Raw genomic sequence first — 25,476 nt, forward strand, 5'->3', positions numbered from 1 at the left:
TCTGCTGAATCTGGCCCAACCTGAGTTAACAACACCCATATCCATACTTCTGCTCATACCATACCCCCTACACACTCACCCAGCTCTCTACTCATACCTGTACCATACTCATATCCATGCCTCTTATGCAGCTTAACTGGAGTTGGGACTCTTCCTGCAATCCCTTACACCATGCTATTTACCCCAGTTAGGTCTTGCATGGCCAAGTATCTAGATGGTCATGTACCTATTGGTGGTGGGGAGCTGGGTGGTGAGCACACCCTGCGTTGCACTCCACCACATAGGGCAGCACCCTTGGGGTACTGTCTAGGCTTTCAGCAGGCAGGCAGTAAGCGCAGAACAGGAACATGGATGCAGCCTGTCAGCTTCCTGTTATGGTTTAAGTCTGTTTGAAAGGGTGTCAGTGCACATTGCCCACCACCCAGCCCCTCTTCATCTATTCTCTTCTTCATTACCCAGTCCCTCTTCATTAGGGACTGTAGTGATAGGACAAGGAGTAGTGGGTTCAAACTTAAACAGGGGAGATTTAGGTTAGATATAAGGAAGAAAGTCTTTACTGTGAGGATGGTGAGACACTGGAACAGGCTGCCCAAGAGAATTGTGAATGCTCCATTCCTGGAAGTGTTCAAGGTCAGGTTGGATGGGGCCTTGAGTGACCTGGTCTAGTGTGAGGCACCACTGCCTGTGGCAGAGGAGTTGGAACTAGATGATCTTAAGGTCCTTTCCAACTCTATCAACTCTGTAATTTTATGATTCTATTTTTCTAGACATCAGAACTCCATAGAGAAGCCTGCACAAAGTCTGTATGAACAGGAGCAGGCTTTGTGCCCAGGCAGCGTGCTGCATGCCATTTGCTACAGCATTTCCAGAGGAATAAATGACTGAACCAATCTGATGGATTCTGATGCCTGACTTTTATGGAAAATATTCAGGCACATTCCATTCACAATATGAAAAACATCTCCATGCTGTGAGATTATCTAAATAAGCCACATCAACTCTTCCTAATCAGAGAGATGTGGTGTTATTTTTAAGCCTGCCAAAAAATTTTAAGCCAAATGGTGTGGGATATTACGGTTAAAGGGCCTCAAAAGAGTTATTTGTCTCTATTTTATTAAATATTCCTAGACATACCCTTAGGATGACAGATCAATAAGTGCCTTTGCGGTTTCCTGATAGAAGGCAGCAATTATTTTCTTCCATTACAATATAAGCATAACCCAATTTTACTCATCTATCATTTGTGTAATGATAATAAAGAAGCATCACCATGTGTTTATTTTACTGTCACTTTATCTTTTGTTTTGGTGATCTTTTGTTTTCATTCACGTTCTTCCAGTTGTTTGTGCCTTTCAGTTGACAGGAGCTGTGACCAGTTGGTCTTGCTTTAGGACACTTGTTGGGAACATAGTAGCAAAAGCCTCTGTTTCTCTTTTCCCGTAAGGTGAATGGAGTACTTTAGGCTTTCACCTGAATTTAGATGCAGAAGAAACAAAGCCACAGGATCTTTACAGAGCTGAATTTGGATTTAATTTTTAGAGATGCTTTTCCATGGAAGTCGATAGTGATTGAAGTGATGTATCATAAGAGACACAGCAAGGCTAAACAAAGCCCATAAGATCATGAACAAACTAATGACAATTGAAATGTATAGTTGAAATTGTCAAGGCTAAACAACCTATTTCTTCACTTAGAGAATCACGTTTAATCCATAATAGAGGTGCACACTACTGGACTATGTCTTCAAATGAAGTAAGCATCATCTGTCTCCCTCTCTAAGTAACTTCTCTGCTTTGAAGAGTACCATACCAGGGCTGATGGTGACTAACTGTGACCAAATAAACTCTGCTAAAAGCCTACATCCAGTTTTCTCTTCGTTGTGGGTGAAGAGATTCCTGAACAGTGATTCAAAACCCTCCACAGCAGCTACCTTTGTCCTGATTCAGGCAATAAAACCCCGTTACTATGACTCCAACTTTTTATTTTAATTCAAAGCCAGTTCTGTTTCCTCCTTGCTGTCACTGAAGTGACAGCCAGCTCTTCACTGAAGGAAATTATTAGGAAGTGCTAACTGGTCACAGCTCCACTGAGGTACATCTGATATCAATCAGATGCGCCATCAGATTCACTTTTCCTATCTCTGACTCCAGTGAGCCCAGGCTTTGACTTAACATGTATTTCACTTAGACACAACTGGAAATGTTTTATTTTTACTTTGTAAAGTTTTCCATGAGCACTGGAATAAGTAAAGCACGGTTGTTTCTGGACTTATATCTTGTGGTTGGTTGACTTTGCTGTCTAGCTAAGCCCTGATGGAGACTTCTCCCATGGGTGAGTAATACCTGATTTGGTCCCTGTGAGTCCTTTTAGTGTTTGTAAAGGGGCTCCTTAAACTTCATCGGTTTCCATAGCCTGAGCATATACTGGATCTGTCTCTGGATTCACACGTGGATTCACATCTTTAAGATTTCTTATTGTTGCGGCTGCCAGAACAACTGCCAGAAAGACAGGTATACATCAGCATAACCACATAACTTTCCTTTAGGAAACAAGGCTAAAAACTAACCAATTTTGTCAACCACATCAAGATGAGTTGATTTATTTTTTTTAATGCTTAGAATATGAGAAGAATGAGTTGAGGAAGTGTTTTGGATGTTTTATTCTGGTTTATTTTGGCCTAATTCTACCTTTAGAAGCCTCAGACTAAATAGTCCTGAGGGACAGCCACTTAAAAAGACGGACTACCCAAACTCCACAAAATTATGTACAATTGTCTTGTGGGACTTCTTTTGATAACATGAAATGGCCTTCATCAATCAAACTCTCACTGTAAATTATCAGATAGCAGTCTCTTGCAAACATTGCTAAAGGCTCATTTTTCTTTTTAACGTTGAAGTTAGCGGTATACCATATTCACTGCTGCTCTGTTTTTACTGTCTTAGGACTTAATCTCACAGTGGTCAGTGCCTTTCACTTGCATCAGTGGTCTGTGGTTTCGTTCTTTCAACATCAAAGAGAAAGAACATCTTGGGTACATTACAAAAAGCAAGTTTTGAATTTTGCCAAAATAAACTGTGACAAACTCTCACAATTTATAAAAGCTTTCTTTTAAGTTGAAGGTGACTTACAAAAGGGGAAAAATGGGTTATGACCTCATGTACGTTTTTATAATATACAAAAAAGGGCCTAAAAAAAGTTGAGGGGTTTGGGACTCTCTCTTTTATTATTATTTTATCTCCAGCAAAATCAAGGAAGACCAGATTTGACATTCCTGACACAACCATAAGAAATAACGTGCTTTCCTTCTTCTGCTTGCTCCTTCCCTTCTTTCACCTTCCAACCTTGCAGGTCAATTTTATACACCTGAGAAAAACAGGTGCATAAAGGATGCTTGGCAAATTCTTGCCAACCTTTTTAGCCAATTGAAACCTGAAAAACCGCAAAGGACACTTCTTATTGGAGCCATAATGAGTCCTCTAGAATAAAGCAAAGGAAATAGAACAACAAAGCTTGAAGGTCTTGATATTTCAGTGTTAAGCAAACAATCCTGACAAAAATTCTGCCTGCCTTCATACCATTTAAAGGAACCACAAGAAATCACAGAAACATTTTCCTGTCAGTTTAATGTAGCAGAAATAGGATTTCTGATGGCATTTCTTGAAAATGGGCAACTATAACAAACATGTCTGCAGTGTAAGACATTCAGTTCTGATATGCAAAGCAGCAGCAGCAGCCCCTGGAAAAGCTTTTGAAACAGGAAAGCACTTCCCAGCATGTGAAAAGTGGCAAATTATTCTGTCAATATTTTAATGGTATACTTTGCTATGAAAAGATCACCTTATGAGACGGGTGTATAGGCAAGTACAAAATGAGAGAAGTTAAAGGCCATGAGCTTTAAAGACAGTCACTCACAAATAAAATACCCCAGGAATAAGGAGAAAAAAGTACTTTCAGAGAAGAACAATATTCATTGTTAAAACGAACTGAAAAATATTCAAAAAAGGATGTTAAGACCTGAAATGAAAAATTAGGACAGCAATAACAGTGAAGGAAGATAAGAAGCTACTCTGCTAAACGTCTGCTAACTGGCTTTTAGTTCCTGAAAATTGCCTTTCTCCAAAAAAAAAGGGAATAAAATGCTATGCCTGTTGTGGTTGCTGTATCAGCATCCGCTGGTGATGCCTATATCTGTGTTGAATGCCTGGAGCCTGCGATCAGCAGCCGTCCCCCTGTGGTGATGATGCTTGAACTGGGCCGGACCCCACCTTGAGCACATTCCCACTACTGAGGAGGCACCACAGCAGCTCTTTAATGGATGCTTCTCCCCAGACCACCCTGTCTCACCCCTGGCAGTGACAAGCAGTCCTTCTCTTTCATGCAAGACGCTTCCACCTCCATCAGGGTGTGTGCCAGCATCCCATCTTGGTGCCCTATGCTGGGCAGCTGTGCTGAGGAGGACTCTGGTGTCATTGGGGTGATGAAGACTTGCAGCGTCCACCCTCACCGCAGCCGTCCCAACAATGGGACACGATAGGTCCCATCCACCTTCACTGTTGCTCCATTCTGACACAAGCCTCATCTTGGCTTGCAAGGCTGAGCAGAGCCCCATCATAATGACTCTGGCCCTGCCCTGTGGTAGAAGACAGCATGTCACCTATGAGCTGCAGTTTTCTTGTATTTGAGAAAAGAAAGCTCCCCAGAGAGGATATGCAAGGCCCTGCTGCATAAGCAGGTACAATTCAAAGCTCTAACGTTTCACGTTTCAAAATAAATGTTAAAAGTACCTGACTCCCAGATTCTGTATTTCCTTACAAGAGCTGACAGCAGCACAGACACTGGCCAGAAGGGAGGAAATAACTTTTGTACTACCTTCACTTACAGTATTTCAGATGGTTGGACAGCAGCAATCACCCAAGCACACGGTGCACAAAAAGGCAACCCTCCCATCCGAGACTACAGGTATCCCCATTTAGATACATTTTCCATAGATATTTCTTTCACTAAGAAAACTGGTTTCAGTGGGATTGTTTCTGTATCAAACATGACTAACTGCATTACAATTTAGCTCTTCATGGCATGTTCCAAATAAGCTCTTTCAGTTTTTTTCTAAGGAGGGCAGTGATTCAGCATTAACATAGTTTAAAATATGAGAGAGATTTTCAGGGACTCCTCAGTGCACATGGATATGAATGTTAATGAATACTTCTCTGAAATATTAAAACAAATAACTGCCTAAATATTCCATTTATCTGCGTCACACTCTGTCAAGAAAAACAATTACTTACAAATTAAAAAAAAAAAAAGGATTTCCCCACCCCCCAGTTCCACTAATGCTTTTTTAGCTCCATAATATGGACCTCAATGATTTTCATACTCAATTTACAAGAACTAAGCCTTGCAGAGATGAATCATCAGCAGTGCTAAGTAATCTGAAATGATCAGGGGCTTACATTCTGCAACTGAAACTGATGGGATGGCTACTTGGCAATGGAGAAAGCAAAGAGAGGAGAAGAATCCCAAAATGCAACAAATTAATTGTCACTTACCCTGTTCAAGCAGTATTTGCTCTCTTTCCCGTAAAAGTGCTGGAGACATTTCATGTTCTGCTTGTCGACAATCTTGTTGAAGAACTCGTCGATGGTTCGCACAGAGACGGCACAGACAGCAGATCTGTTGGTTGGTTCAGAAGAGTCTGGTTTGCTTTGTGCAAAAACACCGTAGAGAATATCATCGTTCAACCCAAGGCCCATTTCATAGGCTAGAGCTGCACCCGGCTTGCTTACGTAGGCAGCTTGCAAAATGTTGAACACCTCCTTTCGGATGGACCTCCTTCTCCGCTTTTCGGTAAAAATACACTCAAGAGGCATTTCCATGTACGAACGCATCTCTGAGTCTAAAGTGCAGAAGCGGATAATTCTAGTGTGAAAAGCTTGGGAGTCAAGAGATTCTCTCTGGACAGTCAGAAAATAGACAAAGTGATCATTTTCAAAGGCATGGACATACCTTATGGGATATGAGTCACGGAACTGAGGGAGGATATCTATGTAAGACTGATCTGTGAGAAATTCAAAACCGTCCTGTGTTTCTTTTAACCTTCTAACTGATATTGAATGCAGCACATGGGGAGGTTGAAATGTGGATGATACTGTATTTCCAACAAAGAAGTTGACAAACCTGTCCTTTTCAGTCACCAAAACTTTGGTTCCTAAAGTGCTTACAACACAGTCAGGACAATTATCAGGCTCTCCGTCCACCCGGGGTGAATACATGCAGTGCACCTCACTTTCAATGTCAGCAGGGTTGTCAGGGTGAATGATGTGGCGGTGGCAGATGCCTCCGGACACACTACCACAGCTGATGAGCTGATCATCATAATAAGTTTCTAAGAGCAGTGCCATGTTGACATTATCCTTCCATACGCTGTTAGAAAGATTGGCTTTATCTCTGCAGTCTTCACATGGTGCACAGTCAGGGTTCTCCAAAATGGGCCCAGTCTTGTACACAGAAATGTTCTGGAGGGTTTCATTTAGTACATAAATCTTGTTGATTGCTCCAATATAAACATGATGCTTGTATAAAACTACATTCTGAATCGGTGTTTCTGCGATGAAGTTAGGAAGATCATATTTTACACTCAAATTCATCTCTGATTTTTTAGCTGCTTCTTTGCATTGTCCATGGCTCCTCTGCAGCAAGGCAAACAGGAATACAATAAACCCAGAAGGATATGAAGTAAAAGGCTTCATTGTCAGAGATTTAATCTGTCAAAATATATTTAAAAGAAAGGAGTGGTTATATTTCATATACTAAAACATCAATTTATCAGTCAACAGAAATCGGTTTCTAGGCTGCATTTATTAGTGGAACTATTTCAGTTTAAGAAGTGTTGTAATGTTGCTTAGCGTCATTAATAGGCTTGTGCTAGAAACTGTTACAATTACTGTTTTTCGTGGGTACACATTTCACTGCTTTTAGAACAATTCACAAAAGGATTTTCTTACGATAAATTTTGCAAAACCCCTCTGTGTTTGTAGAGAAGCAGAAGAGAGATGACTGCTTCCACACTGGCAATGAATCAGATGACTGATAGGGTTTAGAACAAGATGGTGCACAGGTAGCTGAAAGCAAATCTGCTCAGGCCACTCAGGACACGACTGCACACAAAGCAGTTGTAGCACTTTGGTGTGTGGATGTAAGACATTTGGCAAGTTCCTCAAGGGGCTGAGCTGGTTCTTAGTGCAGCTGCTCAAAAATAATAAATAGAAAAGACATGAAATTACGTGAAGATTTGAGCTGGAAGTAGGCTTCTTTATTCTGTTGACATTTTTGATTAACCAAGAAAGAGATTTTTCTCCACCAGACCAAAGGAAGAAACCCTCTTCTCTCTCCCTTGAGATCCCAAATCACTGTCTTTCATGAGGGCCTAGTTTGGAAAAAAGAATGTTTTTTTTCAGCCAGCTCTACTTCTTGGAATAGTCATTTTCCCTAGTGTTGACAAGGTTTTGTAATATATTAGAATATTTTACGCATCATGTGGTGCCTGACATGCACAAGTTTTATTTTAGGTCTTGTACCACAGCAGTAAGTCACCCTGGTGAACCTTTACAAGATACAGGCATATCACTGTATTGTAAACAAAGGGATATCAAGTGACTTACAGCCATTAACTGATGAAATCAAACAACCTAGCATTTTTCTTTCTTTTTTTTTTTTTTTTTTTTCCACTTCTCCACACTATTGTTTGATGTGGCTTGAAAAACCAAAGGCAGATGACTAGTGTGATATTTCACCCCCTCCAAAGATCAATTAAATGAACTGTGGTTATGAGCGTTTCGGTGCAGTGTCCACACTATGCCTTGTCACACCAGACATTTTCTGCTAGTGCCATGACACAGTTCTTAAGCCAAATTTAGCTGCTTCATGGAGAAAACAATTATACATTCTAACAGCAATATGATCACATACCCGAAACACATAGAAGTGTTTCGGAAAACACTTCTAGTTTGGCTATAGTTAAGCAATTGCTGCTAAAAAAAAAAAAAAAGCTTATGAACACTGAAAGGATTTAAAATAGACAACCTTGAAAATGACAAACTAATAAAAGGAATCTGTACTGATTTTTTATTTCATTGAGACTAAGCAAAATGAAAAGATGAGTACAGACCAGAGCTGTTTCGGCTGTGTATAAATTCAGTGTTTTCACAAGATTGGTTAAAACAATCCATCAATATTTCTCCTGCCTTCCTTGTGACACTTTATTTCAGTGTCAACAGAACTCTTTTTGTGGCTTACCTCATTAATTACACAAAATAATAGGCTTTAGAAACAAAGAATTGTTCTTCTTCCCTGTTATCTGATAAGAATCATGATTGAGAGCTGGGGATAAAAATCAGAAACTCATGCTATTTGCAAGTATTAGCTGGTAAGAACAAGTTACACTTCTGGTATTGAGAAATCAAGATTTTCCTTCAAATCAACAACATTTTCAGATATTAGTGATAACAGAATCCTGGAAACAAATCGAACATGGATTTAAGTTAAAAAGAAAATAAAATAATTAAAAAAAAAGAGCTGGGACACTGCTATAATTAGAAAATAGTCCTAGTACACAGAGCAGTGATTTCTGTACTGTATAGGGCAGGGAACAGTTTCCTCACTCTCTGAAATTTTTTGCTGTTACAGAATTTTTCCTGCTCCATGCTGGGATGAAACCAAGAGCTTTCAAAGTTCATGTGAAACACCCAGAAGTCACACTGGATCCAAGAACAACCAGGTTCATGTCCCTACTTTGCCAGGGAATGCCAGCCAGGGAAGGTCCCTGCAGTGGGAGGAGTGGGAGCCTGGTCTGACTGTCTGCCTCCTTCAGCCAGCACTGCGTTCCTACAGATTTACTTCTGACGAACCAACGTGTTCTGACAAATACTAGATTAAGCAGAAAATCCCAAAAGTGCTCCATTTCTGACACAACGTGGAGGCAGCTATATCGCTTACTGCAACAAGTTTGAACACATGTAACAAAGGTGGGACTGCAGTGGAGAGAGAAAACAATAGGTGGGACAATACATGAGGCTGATGGACAACCAACACAGGAAAAAAGATGCAAGGTTACCTGACAAACACATTGTTGCAGTATATTGTGGGCTATGCTCATTTTAATGTGTTCCCAAATAGATTTTCCACCCAGTATGCCCACTGGTCTTCAAGTTTACAATCCTCCCCATTGTTTAAGTGTCCAAAAAAGAGAATCCCTTGCTGTCCAACGGTAAATGCCAGTGTGCACTGCAGAGAGATTTAGTGCCATAAATACCATCTGACTTGTTCTTTCCCTCAAACCACATCTTGGGATGTGAGGCCAGTATTCTCAGATAGGCTACTCTGCCTACACTTGGTGAAACAGTGTTGGTTTGAATCTGTGCTCTGGAGACAGAAAATTCCTCCTTAGACCCCTTTAGCAAGCAAGATTGGAACTGAAAAGCTTAACAGCAAGAGCAAGGGTGGGATTCAGTACAATGCAAAGGATGCCAGGAATAATAGGTACTGTATTTCACCACCTCAGGAAGGAAAATATGAGCAATAAATGAAAACCAAGTCATCTTTGCTCTCATATTTGAGGTCCAACATTGTGTCTTCCTTTGTATACTTCTGAAGCACTCCAAGCATCCTCCCAGACAGAAATCTGCTGATTTGCACCTATGGGAAGTTCAGGCTCATATTTATGGGCAGCTCTAGGGAAGATGGTTCCCCACAATGCATGTCTCCAGCACACTGTGAATCTTTCCTCTAGGTGCCTGAAATCAGAAGGCACGTGCTCTACCGTGAGACATTTATAGCTTAGGGAGAACAAAGGAGTTATGTGAAAAGTACAGTGTGCAATTCCTTTTTTTTTTTTGGTATTTGTTTTTTCACAGCCCTCACACCATTTGAACTCCACTGTTCCTCAGTGAGACTCCCAGGAGGTTTGGTGCTTATTTTTACCCCCATTTGACCCCAGGGTCTTTCTCTATTGCACTGCTGCAACCTCCAGCACAGAGCTGCTTTTTCGTAACCTTCAGACCAGGTCATTGCAAACACACTTCACCTGAATGCCTCCTGAAGTAAAGGGGAACTAGGGAGAGTTAAAAATTCAGTTCCGCCTCTCTTCAACAGTCCCAATTCTCCTTAGCACATACCCAAACGTAATTTCAGTGAACTTAAGCCTTAAGAGTTCTCCTGAATTAAACCCAAAATACTTAGGCTATAGATACACTTTTTGAGTACAGGTCAAAGAACTACTTGCTGTCTATCACTTGCAGAAGGAAAACAAGTAATCCCTTTGTTTCTGTAGTTGGTTTGAATGACAGATGTTGTTCATTCTTTTGTGACCTTCCCGTGACTTGTGTGTCAGTGTGTCTTTCATGTGTCTACAGAAGACTTGTAAGCTTTGGCCTGTGATAACTATCAGCAAACAATAGCTGTGGATGGATTATTCCTTTTGTAAGAGATATTTTCAAAGCCTGTGTCATGATGTGCTCATTTTTCCATCCCTCAGCAGACAGTAGCTTGTGTAACTGATGAGAAAATGGATTTTGGTCAACCGTTGCAAGCGGCTACTAATGATGTGTCATATTACTGTGCTTGGCAACCTCAAGTCCTATGGCTGATGCTTCCCACCAGGCTTGGTCTTGAGTGTTTGTGCACCATTAACAGCTTCCTAATGGCAATCTTTTTCCTACAAGTTTCATTCTCCCTAATTATGGCCTGGGTGATAATTTGTAAATATTGAACATTATGTCTCTCCTTCACACTGTTTGCCATTGTACTGACAAGTCAGGCCTGGTCTTATTGTGGAATAATGTTCAAGCTGTCATATGCAATGAAGCCAGAAAACAGAGTCATGCTTGTTTTCCTAGTCTTCATTTCAGCAACTCACATGGATCTGCTCTGATCACAAAGCACTCCATAGATCTGCACAAGCTAAGACAACATACTGACATGAAAGCGCTTTTTAAAGTTTCGGGCATCTCATTTTTCCTTGTTTTACTACAGAAAAGGAAATGACAGGGTCCTGTGTACCCCACATACAGTGTGTTTGTATAACAGATTATAGTCTTCAGATAGGTCATTTCATGTTACGTAACAGCAGAGCCATACTACTTCATATTTCAAAATCACTACTCTCAGCAAATGGTAGCCTTTTTCCCTCTTCAAAGAAATATTTGATAGTATAGTTTTATATTTTTTCCAGTGGGACAGTACATCTTGCTACTTTGGGCTCTGACAGATTTGTGCTGGCAAATTTATGTAGGATATCCCTAGTGATAACTGCTCCTGAGAGTTCAGTTTGCTTTTCTATCTTGATCTGAAAACTGTGCCAGTTCAGGACCTGATTCCCTGTGGATCAGAGGCCCTGCCATGGAGACAGCAGCATCATTTAAGAGAACAGGGCAAATGAGAGGTGGAGATGATAACAGCTCCATCCATCCAACTTTAATCTGTTGTTGCAAATCTGCCACAGCACTGGCATCAGCTTCACCAGACTGAGCCCACAGTGGATGTCTTCATCAGACTTTTCAATTACTAATTGCACCTATTCTCTATGTCCACAGATTAAAAATGTTCTTAAGTCAGAATTGCTAGCCTGAATTAGCTAACTTTAGTTAAAATAACATAGAGAGAATAAGGACATTTGAGAGAGAGTAAGTGAGCAACAAACATAAAAATGATCCATGAGTTGAATTCAAATGGATAATCTGAGTTCAAATCCATGTTCCCTTGTATTCAGCACTAGTTTCAACTCTCGTTTAGGGTACTCATGCTGACTAGGGCGGGAACATAATTTTTCCGCAGCATGGTACACACATTAACACGATGCATTTTCCCAGTGCATAGAGTCACAGGACTGCGTAGCGGTGATTTAGGTCATGAATTCATTTGTAGAAGAGTTGAGATGTTTCTGTGGTACTCCAAGAGGTGAGTGTGCATGCAGATGGCTGATGGTGAAGAACTGGCAGGCAGGGCAGAGCCTAGGCAATTGCTGGAGGATCTACCATTAACTAAATCCTTCACATATTCAGTGCAGCTGTGTGTCAGAAGAAACTGCTTTCATTAGCATGTTCAACTGATCTGTACAGTTTCTTGATTTCTTACAATATTCAAACATAAAAAAAAAAGGATCTAAATTCTCCTGGCATAAAATATGCTCCTTAATATATATGATCCATTACTGGGTCTAATATACCATTGTAATTTGCAGCAGCTACCAACTGAAGCATTTTCACTGTCTGCCAGGTTTATTTTTACCAGGCACTAAAACACAACACCACTAACCCATCCTTCGCAGTGGAGAATATTCTATTCTTATACTCATTTAGCATTATTTTTTGTAGGTGTCCTGCACTGCAATGAAGCACAGAGTGTTTTCTTTGAAACTTGCTTCAGACCTTAACATCTTGAAGCCAACTCATGTCTTGGGTCTGTAGCACAACTGGATTTATTTAATCATTTTCTGTTGTCATGGGCTACAATGGTGCTACAGGCTCTTTCACAACGAGCCTCAGCAAACACTCACTGCTATATTACAAATGAGTGGATCAGATCAAGAGCTATAGATTGCTCAAAAAGACTAATTTAAAAGCTGGTATACAGCATTTGTAGTGATTCAGGGAAATTTCTCATGTGAGGAAGTGGTACTCATTCTAAGGGCTGAGGAATTAATTCCACAAAGAACAGGAACCAGAAAAGAAGTTCAAAATACACAAAGAATAATTGAAGAACAGGGAGGAAATACCCACAATAAGGTAGGTCCGTCGTTTTTTGTTCATGGCTTATATTTCCAGATGGATTTGTATCTTTAAATACAGGAGGACAGCTTTCCACATCTGCATGTATATGGACAGGGGGATTTTTTTTTTTTTAATTATTATTATATTGTTTAGTAAAATATTATATTGTGAAGCAGGAAAATAGAAAGTGAACTTTGAACAACACAACACTATTGATCCACTCCATTCATCTGAAATGCAAGTCAGCAATTGTGGAGATTCATTAAGAAAATACCTTTGATGCTATTGTGGCCCATTATCACTACAGTGGTAATAAAATAAATCCAGTTCTAGCACAGACTTAAGCTTGGTATCTGCAGCAAATAATTCAGCCTGACAACTGACACGAGAACATCTTATTCAGTCCAAGTGTTTAGTCCAAGTAGAAAAGGAGCTCTGTGTGTGTGTGTGTAGAATTACATGCTGTGCTTGTTATTTTACATGTCATGACCAATAACACAGGGTAACGTTGGTCTTCTGCTTTCACTAATTCACTAATTCACCAATTCACTAATTCACTCCCAATCTTTTGTCTGCTTGGACAGACTAACTAATATATTTTCAATGCATAAGCAATGCAAAGACCTTTATTGACTATAGACAGTTGAGATAAATGCAGACATGTGCCCTGGTTCACCAAGGAAGTCACACAAGCTCAGGTAAAGATGCAAGTACACCTTACAGTAGGAGAAAGAAGTTTTCTGGTACTTCTGAGTCAATCCTGTTGATCAACTTTTTGCATGAATGTGAGCATTTTGTGGTTGTATGGAATGGGGACAGCATAATTTCCTTGGAATGTAGTTCCTCCTTTCGTGAAGAGCCAAGTTGGCAAACCTGGCTGCAAGCACAGTTTTAGCTCAATCCCTTAACTACTCTCAGCACTTGCTTAAATTTTCTACTTTATGCTTTTTGGTTATAACATCCATCTACCTGAATTCTTGTATTGAAATGCAGAGCAGATTTTGGAAGCCTTTCCTGTCTTGTAAAGCTAATAGCTTTCCATACTGTGATAATTAAAGGAATGGCATGGGTCATAAAATGAAAAAGATTAAAAGGCAGATAGCCATGAGTAACCAAGACAGCATACAGATTTGATCTAAATGTTCCAACAGCAATTATGAATGATCTTGATGCAGGGCATTTCCTGCAGTTTAATTGTCATTTGGTGATAATGGTTCTTAGGAGTCCCTGAGACAATAACTCTTCATAGGCAAGCATTAATCTCTTTTACGTTTGTTTTTTTTTTAATAAAACAAGTTCCGTGCATCAATAGATGGTGATGATAAAGTAAATTATATAAGAACTGTACCAAAGGATATACATGCACACTAAATTATCCAGTTTTCTTCCGATGTCATAATAAATATAATAAATACAATAATAACAGCAACTAAAACCCAACAAGTCCCTGAATTCCTCCAAGGTGTGGTACAAATACCTAGGATACCAAGCAAAAGAAATTGTGCTGGCTCTGTTCCTTTCTCTGAAAGAGCTAGCAGGACAGTGTCAGGCAGCGGCTTTTCTGCTCCACAGGCACACATAAAGCATGCCATGGGGTGCCATGACTTCACCCTTCTCAGTCAATGTGTCTCCAAGAGCCACAAGGCAAATTAGTGACAAAACCTGGGGTCAAGGATTTCCAGTAGGTTGCTGATGCCTTGCTTGATACATTGCTCGTCAAGCTGTCACGGTCAAACTTTATGCAGGGCCCCAGCGAGATCAGCACATCTGTACGCGTGAGCTGGGGTCCCGCAGTCAGAGAGCTCACCCAAAGGCTGGAGTGAGACTGTCAGCTCCCCTTTACTCAGCTTGTTGGGGGTGGCTTATCCAGGTAAAGGAGAAACTAGGAAAAAGGTCTGTTTGTGGTCCTGCACAGAGGCCTTTAGGTTGCCTCCAAGCCCCCTCCTTGCATCTAGGAGCTTTTGTGAGGCTGCTGAACCAGTCTGGCCTGGCACAGTCGGCTGGCCTGATACTGTGATTTGTCTACATGTATTATATTTAGTGCTGAAACTAGACTGTACTCTTTCCATGCCCAAGCTGGCTTCACAAGCAGTATAACCATGATTGTGTAATGTTGTGTTTGAGATAACTTACTCTGCCAAACACTTGGTGGTCTTTGCCCCAAGTAAAAAAGCAGTGCAAACTCTCAGGGCAGCTACAAATAAAGCTGAATAGGTTCTGTTTGTAAACCAGCAACTGAAAGTAATGAAGTCTGTATTTATGCCTTAGCTTAGCAGAACACATCCTTTACCTGATATCAAAGTTAGTAACCTGATGGTCTACTTAGCTTCATAGCTGCTTTTTGATAATCAAAGAGGAACAATGTCAAGGATAGTGTTCATTTCCCATCTGTGTTTGGTTAGGAGGTTATGACCTTTTCTTTTAATGCTGACCTCGCTTTTGTCACTGCAAGTTTACATTATTGCAATGCACTTTAACTGATGCCCTACTTTCACTCACTTTAGAAACTGAGTTAATAATGGCTCATTGGCATGACTGCCGCTGTGCTATGAACCTGTGATTCATGATATGCTTCCAAGGACTTTACGGTATTGGTGTTCATAAATCCCGAAATGGCCTGGGACCAGCCTATCTGACATCCTGGCTCTCACCAGAGGCAACGGTGTCACAGCTGCAATCAGCAGAGTGGCTGATCTGGAGCAGCCTCAGCTCCCGTTTTTTGGCAGATGTCCCTCAGTGAGGGTCTGTCAGCCACAGCTTTTGTTCTGAAATATTGTGCTGACCTTCAGGAGATGCTGAAAAGCTCAATAGTTTGAAGAAGGTGTTCAGGATGGCTGAGCAGCCTGAGATTTTACATGCTAATAGGGTCTTGTCTTTTTTTTTCCTGAACGAATTTTTTAGCTGCTTCAGTTACTCTCTTTCAGCCTGTCCCCACCCCTCATTCTGGGCAGACCAGGAGAACTTAAATTTGCAACTGGCTGCTCTCAGAGGTTTTCGTTTATACAAGACCTGGTACTAGGGTTTGGACTTGTTCAGATCCTGGAGTGTCTCCTTTGGAAATCTGGAGCCAGATTCAAGGAGTTTTGTGAGATAAGCAACGAGTCTGTTTCCAAACTTCAGAGAGTATTTACCTTTCTCATAGGGGTGACATGAGGATAAATTAGCTTACTCTTACAAAACACCTCTAAAATATGAAGGGCTTAGTACTGGTGTTTACAACAGGCACGACACAGCAAGGCTGAAGAGCAGGACAGTGCCTGCCATAAAGGGGATGATTTAAAACCATGGTCTTCACCCCCACAAGAACAGGTTGGCTAAAGGTCTAAATCTGGGACTAGGGCTTGGCTTTGCCCCTTTCTGCCACCTGCCCTCCCTTGGGCTGCCTGCACCCTCCTGCCATGAGAAATCCAGCATCCCACCCTGATGGCCGTTCATTGCTCTCCTCCTCCTGTCATGGTGGGAACATGCAGACAGACAGTGGAAGGCATGCATGTGAATCCTCCCAGGCAAAGTGGTCCTCATGCTTTGGAGCGGAGCACGCCAGGATGAAAACAGAGGATTGACCATGGGACTGGAGGTTGCCTGTCAGCAGTGGGACCCGTCTGTGGTGCCTGGCTCCATCCTGTCTGGGCACTGCAAACGAGCTTAGCTGGGAGCTGTTAGCCAGCCAGGACCAAGGGCCTCTTACTGCTACATGCGATTTCTTCTCCTGCGGAGCTCAAGCTCAGGTGAGATCCAAGGAATATTCAGCACAAAGTGCAGACACTGGTTAATCTAAGCACCTGAGAGCTTTGTGGCCAGCAAGTGTTAGCTTTCTGGATCACTTTCTTGGACTTATGCCCTGAACTCACTCTAAACCCCATTTTAGATGCCAAAGCAGCCTGTCTGGATCTTACCCATAATTTTAAGCTTGGTATGCTTATCCAAAAGGAAAATAAAATGGCAGTGGTAAAATTGGAAATGTCAGTTAATGTAGGACTTCATATTACAACAATTGCCTCTGAGCATGAGGTTTTGTTAAGCAGTTGATACCACTTAATTCAACATGTTCTTTTACATACCTGCTCCTATATAAAATATTCAAATTATATTGTATTGCTTATTAGCACCACGTATGTCATGTTCAGATAAAAAACTGGACTACTCGTGCCATTAATAATTACTCACTTGAGCAATTTAAATTTGAACAAGATATAGCTGTTGGGGGTGACGATGGGACAGATCTAAACTCTTATGCACCCGGACCGTCACACAAAAGCCTGGTTTTGGACCTAAGGTTTGTCAGGATAAGTTACATTCCTTTACTGTGAAGCTGCCACCTTTTCCAAGACTTGACTCCACAGTCTTTATGCAAACAATATTCTCATTGATTTCTGTGATAGTTGAGCTGACTAAGGACTAGAAAACGGGGTGCTTAAAACAGCCTGAAAGGCAGAAGATCTGTTGACATGACAGAATCTCAATATTACCTCATTTAAAATGAGCAATAGACAATACAGGCTAAATACTGAGATGTAGAAGGCATAACTTAACAGGGATGATAGGTGCAGAAGAGTGAATCTTAAAAAAAATCTTATATATTGTTAATGAAGATAATCATTACTCTTTAAGGAAAGACTGAATTAACCTACACTGCATTTCCAAGTAACTAGCTAATGGACACAGGCATTATCTTTTCATATGTCTTTGAAATCCCTATAAACTATGCCTAGTCAAATATTTGACTGATGGGCTTTTACCCCTATTAATAGCATGTGATGGAGGTCTTGGTAAATAACCTGCCTTTAGACTTGCCTTTTCCAGATGGGAAAGGGGTACTTTCTTATTCTTTAGCCACCTCTTACTGCTCCTTGCTGCTTCCCAAAAGGCTTTTTGTACTGTGAAAACAATTCACTGGTTGTTAACCTTGTTTTTGTGCCCTACAGGGATTTTGGGTGCGTACTCTCCCGAGATAAGCAGGAAGCCCTCCTGCTGCAGTGGGGGTAACTTTGGAAGCCATGTGTGCTTATCTGCAGGCAGAGGTTGGCCCAGCTTGTGTTTAGTTTACAAGAGAAAGTGTGGTATTATTTGCATAAAAGGAGTTCTTTCAAAGCATGCTGTATGAAAACCACTCAATTTGAAAACAAACAAAGGAAAAAAAACCACACAGCAATTTTCAGGAAGCAGCAAAGATGCCTCTGAGCTCTCCCCCAGCTGATTTTATCATGGCAGCTTACATCTGAAGAACAAACACATACTTATTTTTGTAAATGTGTTTTCAGAAGGAAAGAAAACTCTGGAGAACTGGTAAACAGTCCTTCTGACTGATAATGATGATGCACGGTGTTTTCCCTTTTTAGCCCTGCAGGAAAAACGTGGGATTCAGTTCTGCAATTAGAAGGTCATTAATGATTTTTGTGATTTCATGCACTCCTTGCTGACTTTACCTACCTCCTGTCTGGCTCTCATCTCTCCCAGCATCTATGAGCATGCTCTGCATTCAGAGCTCCTCCTCTCACGTAGCCTCCCATAGCTATCCAGGAAAAAAAGATAACTGTTGTTGGTCAAGTCTTTCTGAAGTGGAAAGGGGAGAGGGTGGGAATCATCCCTTTCTCAGGAATGGACATGCCTTGCAATCCATCTCTTTTGTATACATAAGGTCAGAATACTAAGGACGAAAACCCAGTGGAATTTGATATGAAGAATAGTAACTGAATTCTATGGAATTTAATGCAAGATAAAATGTAATGAGGTTTTAACATATTGCTGTTCTGAAGCACGAACAGAATTGATATTAAATTTCATAGGATAGTTCAAAAACATATAGGAACGTTCCTGTGCTGAGTATATTCAACAGGATTTTCCCATTGTGGAGATCTGACTGATAAGCCAAGGTGGAGACATGGCAAGATCTGGACAATGTAAGCGGAGAGGACATCCCCAGACAAGTTGCCATTTAATCCTCTGAGAAGGCAAAAGGACACAGTGAAATATTGCCACTGTGCCATATTCTCTGGTGATTCGTATGCAAGACCAGTGTTTGCAATATCAGGAAAACCGGACACTTGGGAATTTCAGATTCAGATTATGATATACTTAATAAACACTAAATACTAGGAAATAAGGAAAACAAAGCAAAGCATAGAAATAAAGCCATAGTACAACTGTGGATCCTGTACCCGTTCTCAGCACTTGCATAGTTTCCACTGAAGGTGATGGAATTTACTTGTATCCAGACACGCTGAGTTAAACTGAAGGCACATACATCCTGGCTGGGAGAACACCCCCATTTACTATTTGGAAGCACTGCAAACTTAACCAAGGATAAAATTCATTATCATGCAGCGCTCCAGCCTTGAACGCATACGGGAAGGCAACATCAAAGTGGATGCCAAAGTTTTTCCTTTATCAGAAGGGTTAAACAACAGTTAATATAAAGTTTTCAGTAATTTACTGTGGGCTACATTGCGTCTTCAAACACGCACAAGATTTTCCACTGATTTGAATGGAAGGTAAACACAGTTTTCGGGATGAAATTTGGATTATTTTCTCTGATGCAGAAGTGCTTAAACACATAGAGAGCTCCACACTGTCTCACTGCTTCACTGGAGTCCGATGCTCTTTGGTTTCTACCTACTCTTTAAAGCATTATTAATATTGTGATTGTATTTTTTTTTTAACTGCAGCTTTGGGCATTTATAAGAATGATATTGAATACCAAGTATTAACAGAAAGCATTCTTCCCAGGAAAAATATCAGCCTCTAATCCAAAGAGCAAAAGCAATAAACCTAAAGAGTTTAAGCAAAGGTTTTGCAGGACAGTAATAGACAACATTTAAAATTAGTACCCACTTTTTAGAAGTAGACAGGAAAACTGACTATAACTCCAGTAATTCGTTTAACACTTTCAGTGACATTAGAAAAGAGCAATTAATCAACTTTTGACACGAATTCAATTACTAACACCTTTCATTGTCTTCAGCAAAGCCGCCTCTCTCTGCTTTATCCTGCTTTCTCAGACCTAACTAAGAGAATCTGGTATTTCTGGATGAGAAGAAACATGTCAGGAAGACACATTAAAATGATATAATAATACCCATAACAGATATGGAGATAAATAATAACAGATAAAAGGATATATAATTCCCATAACATAAATCGTAACACAATTTTGGCTGTATAAGTCTTAAAGATAGACAGAAATCCGAGCCTCAGTTAACCCAACACGTATCTGAAGACAGATGAAGCTTGTGAAGTTATTTCAGTTTTACAGAGCAAAACACGCTCTTTCCTAGTCATGCATCTGGGACAACCTGCAGATTTGGGAACTTTCTTAAAAGCTGGGGTTACTTGGAAACCTTCTACTTTTATCCTCATAGGATCATCCATGGTGAGGGTGTGAATGCGGAAGAAGCCAACTATAGTGACTTAATAAGCATCTCTAATGGTCCTGAAATTGTAGTGATTTAGTTTGGGCCAACCAATCCAAAAAGCATTCTTACTCATGATACGGAGAAAATAACATGTATGTCTCCAGATGTTCCCATGGCAGAGCAGACCTCTGCCAAGCTTGAAACCATGCTAGGTAGGATAGTTTCATACAGAAAAAAAGTAAATGAATGGTGAGGTTCAGCATCCAGCTCAAACAAACTAAAAAATAAACAAAGAAACAAATATTTTCTCCCAAAATAAGTTTGAAATTCTAACTGTAGCTGGTAATTATTTTCATCTGCTCTTCAGACATGCTCAGAAAGGATTTCTGTTTCCACAAAATTTAGACAAAAATAAATAGTTCCTGCAGGAATTATCAATTTGTAAAACATTAATGAGAAAAATTTCATGTGGAAAGAGATGCCTCAATCTTCTATTAAAGTTGAAGGAGAGGAAATCTTTTTGCCAATACTGTGCAAACACACATAAAGGCAGAGTTAAACTCAGCGTCCATGGAGAGTCAGTGGCAGAACTCCCAGGGATGACCATGAGGCCACAGTCTTGCTCATGGTTCCTATCAGGCAAGTAGCACAACCACAAAAGGAAGTATAAAAAGCAAAAAGTTGCTTAAGACCCACATGTGTTATAGGTTCGAGCCACTGCAGTGGGTGATAGAGGGACTGGAATTCAGCTGAGGGCAATGTTCTGCCAGATGCGGGCAGAGGCAGCAGCGGGACAGCTGGGGCTGGGCGCGGACATCCCGCGCTGGGGCCATGTGGCTCTCAGCCCTAACAAATGCTTGGCATAATCAGTACATTACTCCAGGTTTCTCCCAGTCCCAGACAGTTGTTTAAAATGATCATCATTTGAAGCAAACCAGAAGCCTTAACACTCTATTTAATAAATAACTATAACTTTACTGCCTAAATTCAGGGTGGTCCAGCCTCGTTACTGTTATAGGCAACATGCCTTTCTGAGTCTCATAACACCAACCCTCCCCTCTGAAGGGGGTTCAGCTATGGCATGTAGGGTGTGGAGGCAAGCTATAATGTCACAAACCTAGGCACCCCAGATATCAAGAGACAGGAGTATTATATATGCCTTATTCCTTGGTCACCTGCCCATGTCTACACAGCTGAAGGCCCTTCAGGTACTGCATGCAATCCTCCTGCAGCTGGGCTTTTGCCTGGAGGCCACCTGTTGGGCTACTCTTTGCTCAGAAAGATTTTTACGAGACTCTCTTCAGACACAACCAAAGCTATGATTCTAGCCATTTTATAAAATAAATCATACGTTTGGCAAATTTCGTATCCTTATGCTGAAAGATCATCTGCCTGAAGCCAAAAACTTCCTGTGTGGGAAGTGAAGAGCTTACATGGTATAAAATTGTCAATAAAAGTTAATTACTTACGGCCTAAATCTAGCTATCTTTGTAACTGTGCCACCTCAATTAACTAAGTCTGCTTGTAGAAGTGTAACTGTGAGGCCCCTATGCTTGCTTCATCATCAACTCCAGAGCCATGCTATTTTGAAAATAAAAGACCTGTATCCTGTCCAAAAAATAAACTCTGGAGGTGACTTGCCATGTTGCCATTTTGGATTACAAAAAAAAAAAAAAAAAAATACTCGGCCAACACACAAGGGAAGGCTTAATTCCAGCAAACACACACATAAACAGGAAATCTCTCTCCTGACAGAAGGTATTTTTCCTTCGTACAATGGGGTTCAAAGATGTGTCATCATATAGTTTAAAACAATTGCTAAGGAACCTTACCATTTCCAATAGTTTAGGATTAGAGATGGCTTTCATGGCCTGTCCGAACTTGCATGGGAAGCACACAAACACAAATATATGCTGGCTTAGGCCAGTGCAGAGTTTTTAATCAATAAGCATGTCTTGCTGGGGGACAGGGAGGGAAGGGAATCAATTTTCAGAAGGCAAATGGTAACAACCGTAGATTTAATCAAATTGCGGATGCAATCCCTTACTATTCTCAATATTTTTGAAAGAAAGTATCTCCATGGCAAAGAATGAATTTCAATAAATGTCACATATTTAGTTATATTGCTGATTTTTTAAATTTATCAAGCTAGGTCACTGAGCCTTCACAGAAATGATACCCACACATGTCAAAAAGATTCTGATACTATTTAGTTGGATAAACGTCAAAAAGAAGGAGCTATGGCAGAGGAAAGCAACTTACATAGAAATTATTATTTCTCTGTGACTACAGGAATAAAGATATGCCAATGTGACCCTTCCAAGAGAGGTTAAAGCTACAATGCACACAACAAAATGGATAGCTATCAAATACCATGGAGATGGCCACAGCGTGAACACTTGAGCAAAATGAAAATCTCCTGAAAGCATTCGGCAATTTTCCTTTCGCATGCATCTGCGACCAAATTTATCATGAATTCAAACAAGATCCCTTCCGCTGCCTCCCATACAAAAGGCCAGTTGCATGTTCATTTTCTTGGGACAAGCACAAAAGACTATCATAGAGCCGTAGGGTGCAAAAAAAAAGCATTCTGTTTAAGTATTTTGGGCTTATTAAACTCCTCAGCATTACAGAAACTCTTCTGTTATTAACACCTGCTTGAAAAATGAAATGCTCTGAGGCATTTGCTTCCCCAGAGACTGGTGTGCAGGGAGAGGTGGAGGAGAGGGTTCAGGGCATCCATCACCTCCTTGCTTGCACACAGCCTCTCCCTAAAATATGAAGGTTATAAACCCCTTAAAATTTGAGGGTCATAAACACCTCAAATTCTTCATCTCCACTTCTATTCTCCACTTTGTTATTTGGTATACTCAATCACAACTAATTCAAGGAAAGTCCATCTGAGCCAAGGGGACTCTGTCACCATCCAGCCACATCAAGTGACTGAAAAAGATCACAGCATGACTAAAAGGTCTCAGAACAGATCAAAAAAGTTGGCAATCTACTTGGGAACACTGTTTCCTTCAAAAGAGTTATATCCTAGACCAATTTGGTCTGATAACTTTACCTCCCCTTTATTTTTCTAATGTTTAAAATTGGAGGGGGGGAAAAAAAAATTATCTACTTGTACAACATCATAGTTTTCCTGAAGGCAAATAGCTTGGCAATTTGCTAGGTTTGTTAATGCTAAAAGAAACAAGTTAGCACACATACCATGTTTTTGAATGCCTTTGGAAATTAGATTGAAACACTGATTTGATTTCCTAAAAGGTATCTTAAACAAGGCAAGGTTAAAGATTTGGAGAGTAATGAGAATTTGTGTGACTTCAAACAGCTCTACATAAAACAGACCTGATATTCTGGGGGGAAAAAGGTCACCTAATTATTCGTTTCCTGAAGGCCCTGTCTATACTACATTTCCCCTGGGTAAGGAAACTGATTTAAAAATGGCTTCTGCGAACGTGCTTGCATCAGTTGCTATGTATGAGATACAGATTTGTTAAAAGCATTGCCAAGAAAAACACAATATTTTTACAAGGGGAGAACAACAGAACCTGCCTGGCTTGGCTATGGCAAAGAGGTGCCATCTGCGGAGTCCTCCACGAGCCATGGTCCTGCCTCCTTGCTGATGGCATGCTGCTCAGGACCACGTGGTGTGACCATCATTGGTGAGCTGCATGGGTTTAATCACCAGCTACAATCTTCATGTGGGAGATAAAATCACAGGCTGTGGCCATGGTGGACAAGATGCCCAGGATGGTGGCTTGGATAAGGGTAACAGCCTAGTGAAACATGAAATTGTGCCTCTGGCTCAAAGGCCAGCCAGTGAGGCAGCAACAGGGAGGCGGGAAGCCTGGACGCAAGGGTTTCACAGGAACCAGCCATGAAGGTGTGGTTGCCACCCAAAATCTTAGGAAGATTTGTTTGAAATATCACACACTGCAACCAATTCCTTCTCTTTTGCACCAATCGGATCCTGGAACTCCCTCCTGGGTTTTGTGTTCTTCTAGTTTCAGAGAACACTATTCAGCTACTCTCTCACTTCCTCACTCGAGATGATGTGTGTTTCTGTAGTGCTGAAAGAGCCCAAGCAAGATCTCCCTTACACTAGATATTCCACAAACACACATGAAGATGCAGAACCTCTCCTTGCTTTCTGCCTGAAGTGAATAAAGTCTAGACACACCACCACCACCAAGCACTTGTAGTACAAAGTGGATCACTCCGAAGTCTAGGACTCCCACTGCCACAGCTCGCTGGCTACCCTAGTGCAGCATGTTGCCGGCATCAGGTTCCATTTGCGGCTGTGAAGGCAAGGCTGCTGCTCCTGCACTGCAGCCAGCTGTGCCAGTTAGTCTCTGAAGTCCTGGAAGCCAGATTTGGAAGGCAGCAGCCTTTGAATTTCTCTGAGTTGAAAAACACAAGGCAGTTCCTTGCAGATCACAGAAGAATAAGAGTAGCTGGGTTGGCCCCTTCGATTGCATTGGACCAGCAGGAGGAAGTTACAGGTCACTAGCTAAGGTACCGGAAAATGATAAATACAGGAAAATCAGGATGGGAAAGGCAGTCCTGGGAGGACAATGTCTGCCACTCAGTTTTGCATTCATGAGCTGTTCATTGAACCTCTGCTGAATTTTGGCTTCCTGGCTAGCTTGCCCTGACTCAGTGTGCTCCCGGCCATCTACAGACTGCACTGCCACCTCCCTCGGGCAAACGGCACCTCCACGAAGCACACTCCAGCCACATGTGCAATTTAGTTTACCAATAAAGAACTGCCATGCAGTGGTTATCCTTTGGAGGAAGGAAAAAAAAAAAAAAAGCCCTATAGGAAAATAAAGACAATTCATTCCCTCCCCACCAAACAGGCAAAGAAGCTGACTCCCTTTTCTGTAAATAGAGAGATGAATGTTTTACAAAATATCCCTTTCTCCAAATGATTCAGTTCTCATTAGAAGACAGTCAGAAAAAGAATCCAACAGTGCTGAAGAAGGATTAGGGCACACAAAGAACAAGCGAGACAGTAATTCTCTAACTTACTTTGTTTTCAACGTGCAGCTCCTGCCAAAGGCTGGCTTTTTGCTCTCACAGTGTATGATCTGTAAACATTTAACCAGCTCTTAGAGAAGCATGCGAGACACTTTATCTTGCCTGATTATGAATCCAAACCTCTCAGATCTCCAAAAAAAAAGGGGGGGGGGGGGAGAAAAAAAGACACCATTCTCTTTTTGCTGGTGGACAATGCAAAAAGCACCTGTAGGATGAAAGCAAATGAACTACCGCATACAGCATAGGTTCTTTGAGAAAAGCATGCATTGCAGCTTGAATAACCTCCTACAGGTTACAAACGCACAGTTTGTTAAACA

The 25,476-nt window shown here is 41.0% G+C and overlaps 1 protein-coding gene across 2 annotated transcripts in view; it reads right to left on the reverse strand.

Annotated features, from left to right (window-relative positions):
* The window catches only part of MET (MET proto-oncogene, receptor tyrosine kinase), a 90,659-nt gene extending 65,440 nt beyond the window's left edge, over positions 1-25,219 (reverse strand). For both annotated transcript variants that reach the window (XM_030478388.1, XM_030478386.1), the window contains exons 1-2: positions 25,151-25,219; positions 5,547-6,761 (exon numbers count right to left, since the gene is read on the reverse strand). In XM_030478388.1, the coding sequence (XP_030334248.1) occupies positions 5,547-6,746 (1,200 nt within the window). In that variant the 5' untranslated portion in view covers positions 6,747-6,761; positions 25,151-25,219. The remainder of the gene's footprint in view (positions 1-5,546; positions 6,762-25,150) is intronic.
* Between the last annotated feature and the right edge of the window lie 257 nt (positions 25,220-25,476).

This window comes from Strigops habroptila, chromosome 3 (genome assembly GCF_004027225.2).
Source record: "Strigops habroptila isolate Jane chromosome 3, bStrHab1.2.pri, whole genome shotgun sequence".
Taxonomy (NCBI): domain Eukaryota; kingdom Metazoa; phylum Chordata; class Aves; order Psittaciformes; family Psittacidae; genus Strigops; species Strigops habroptila.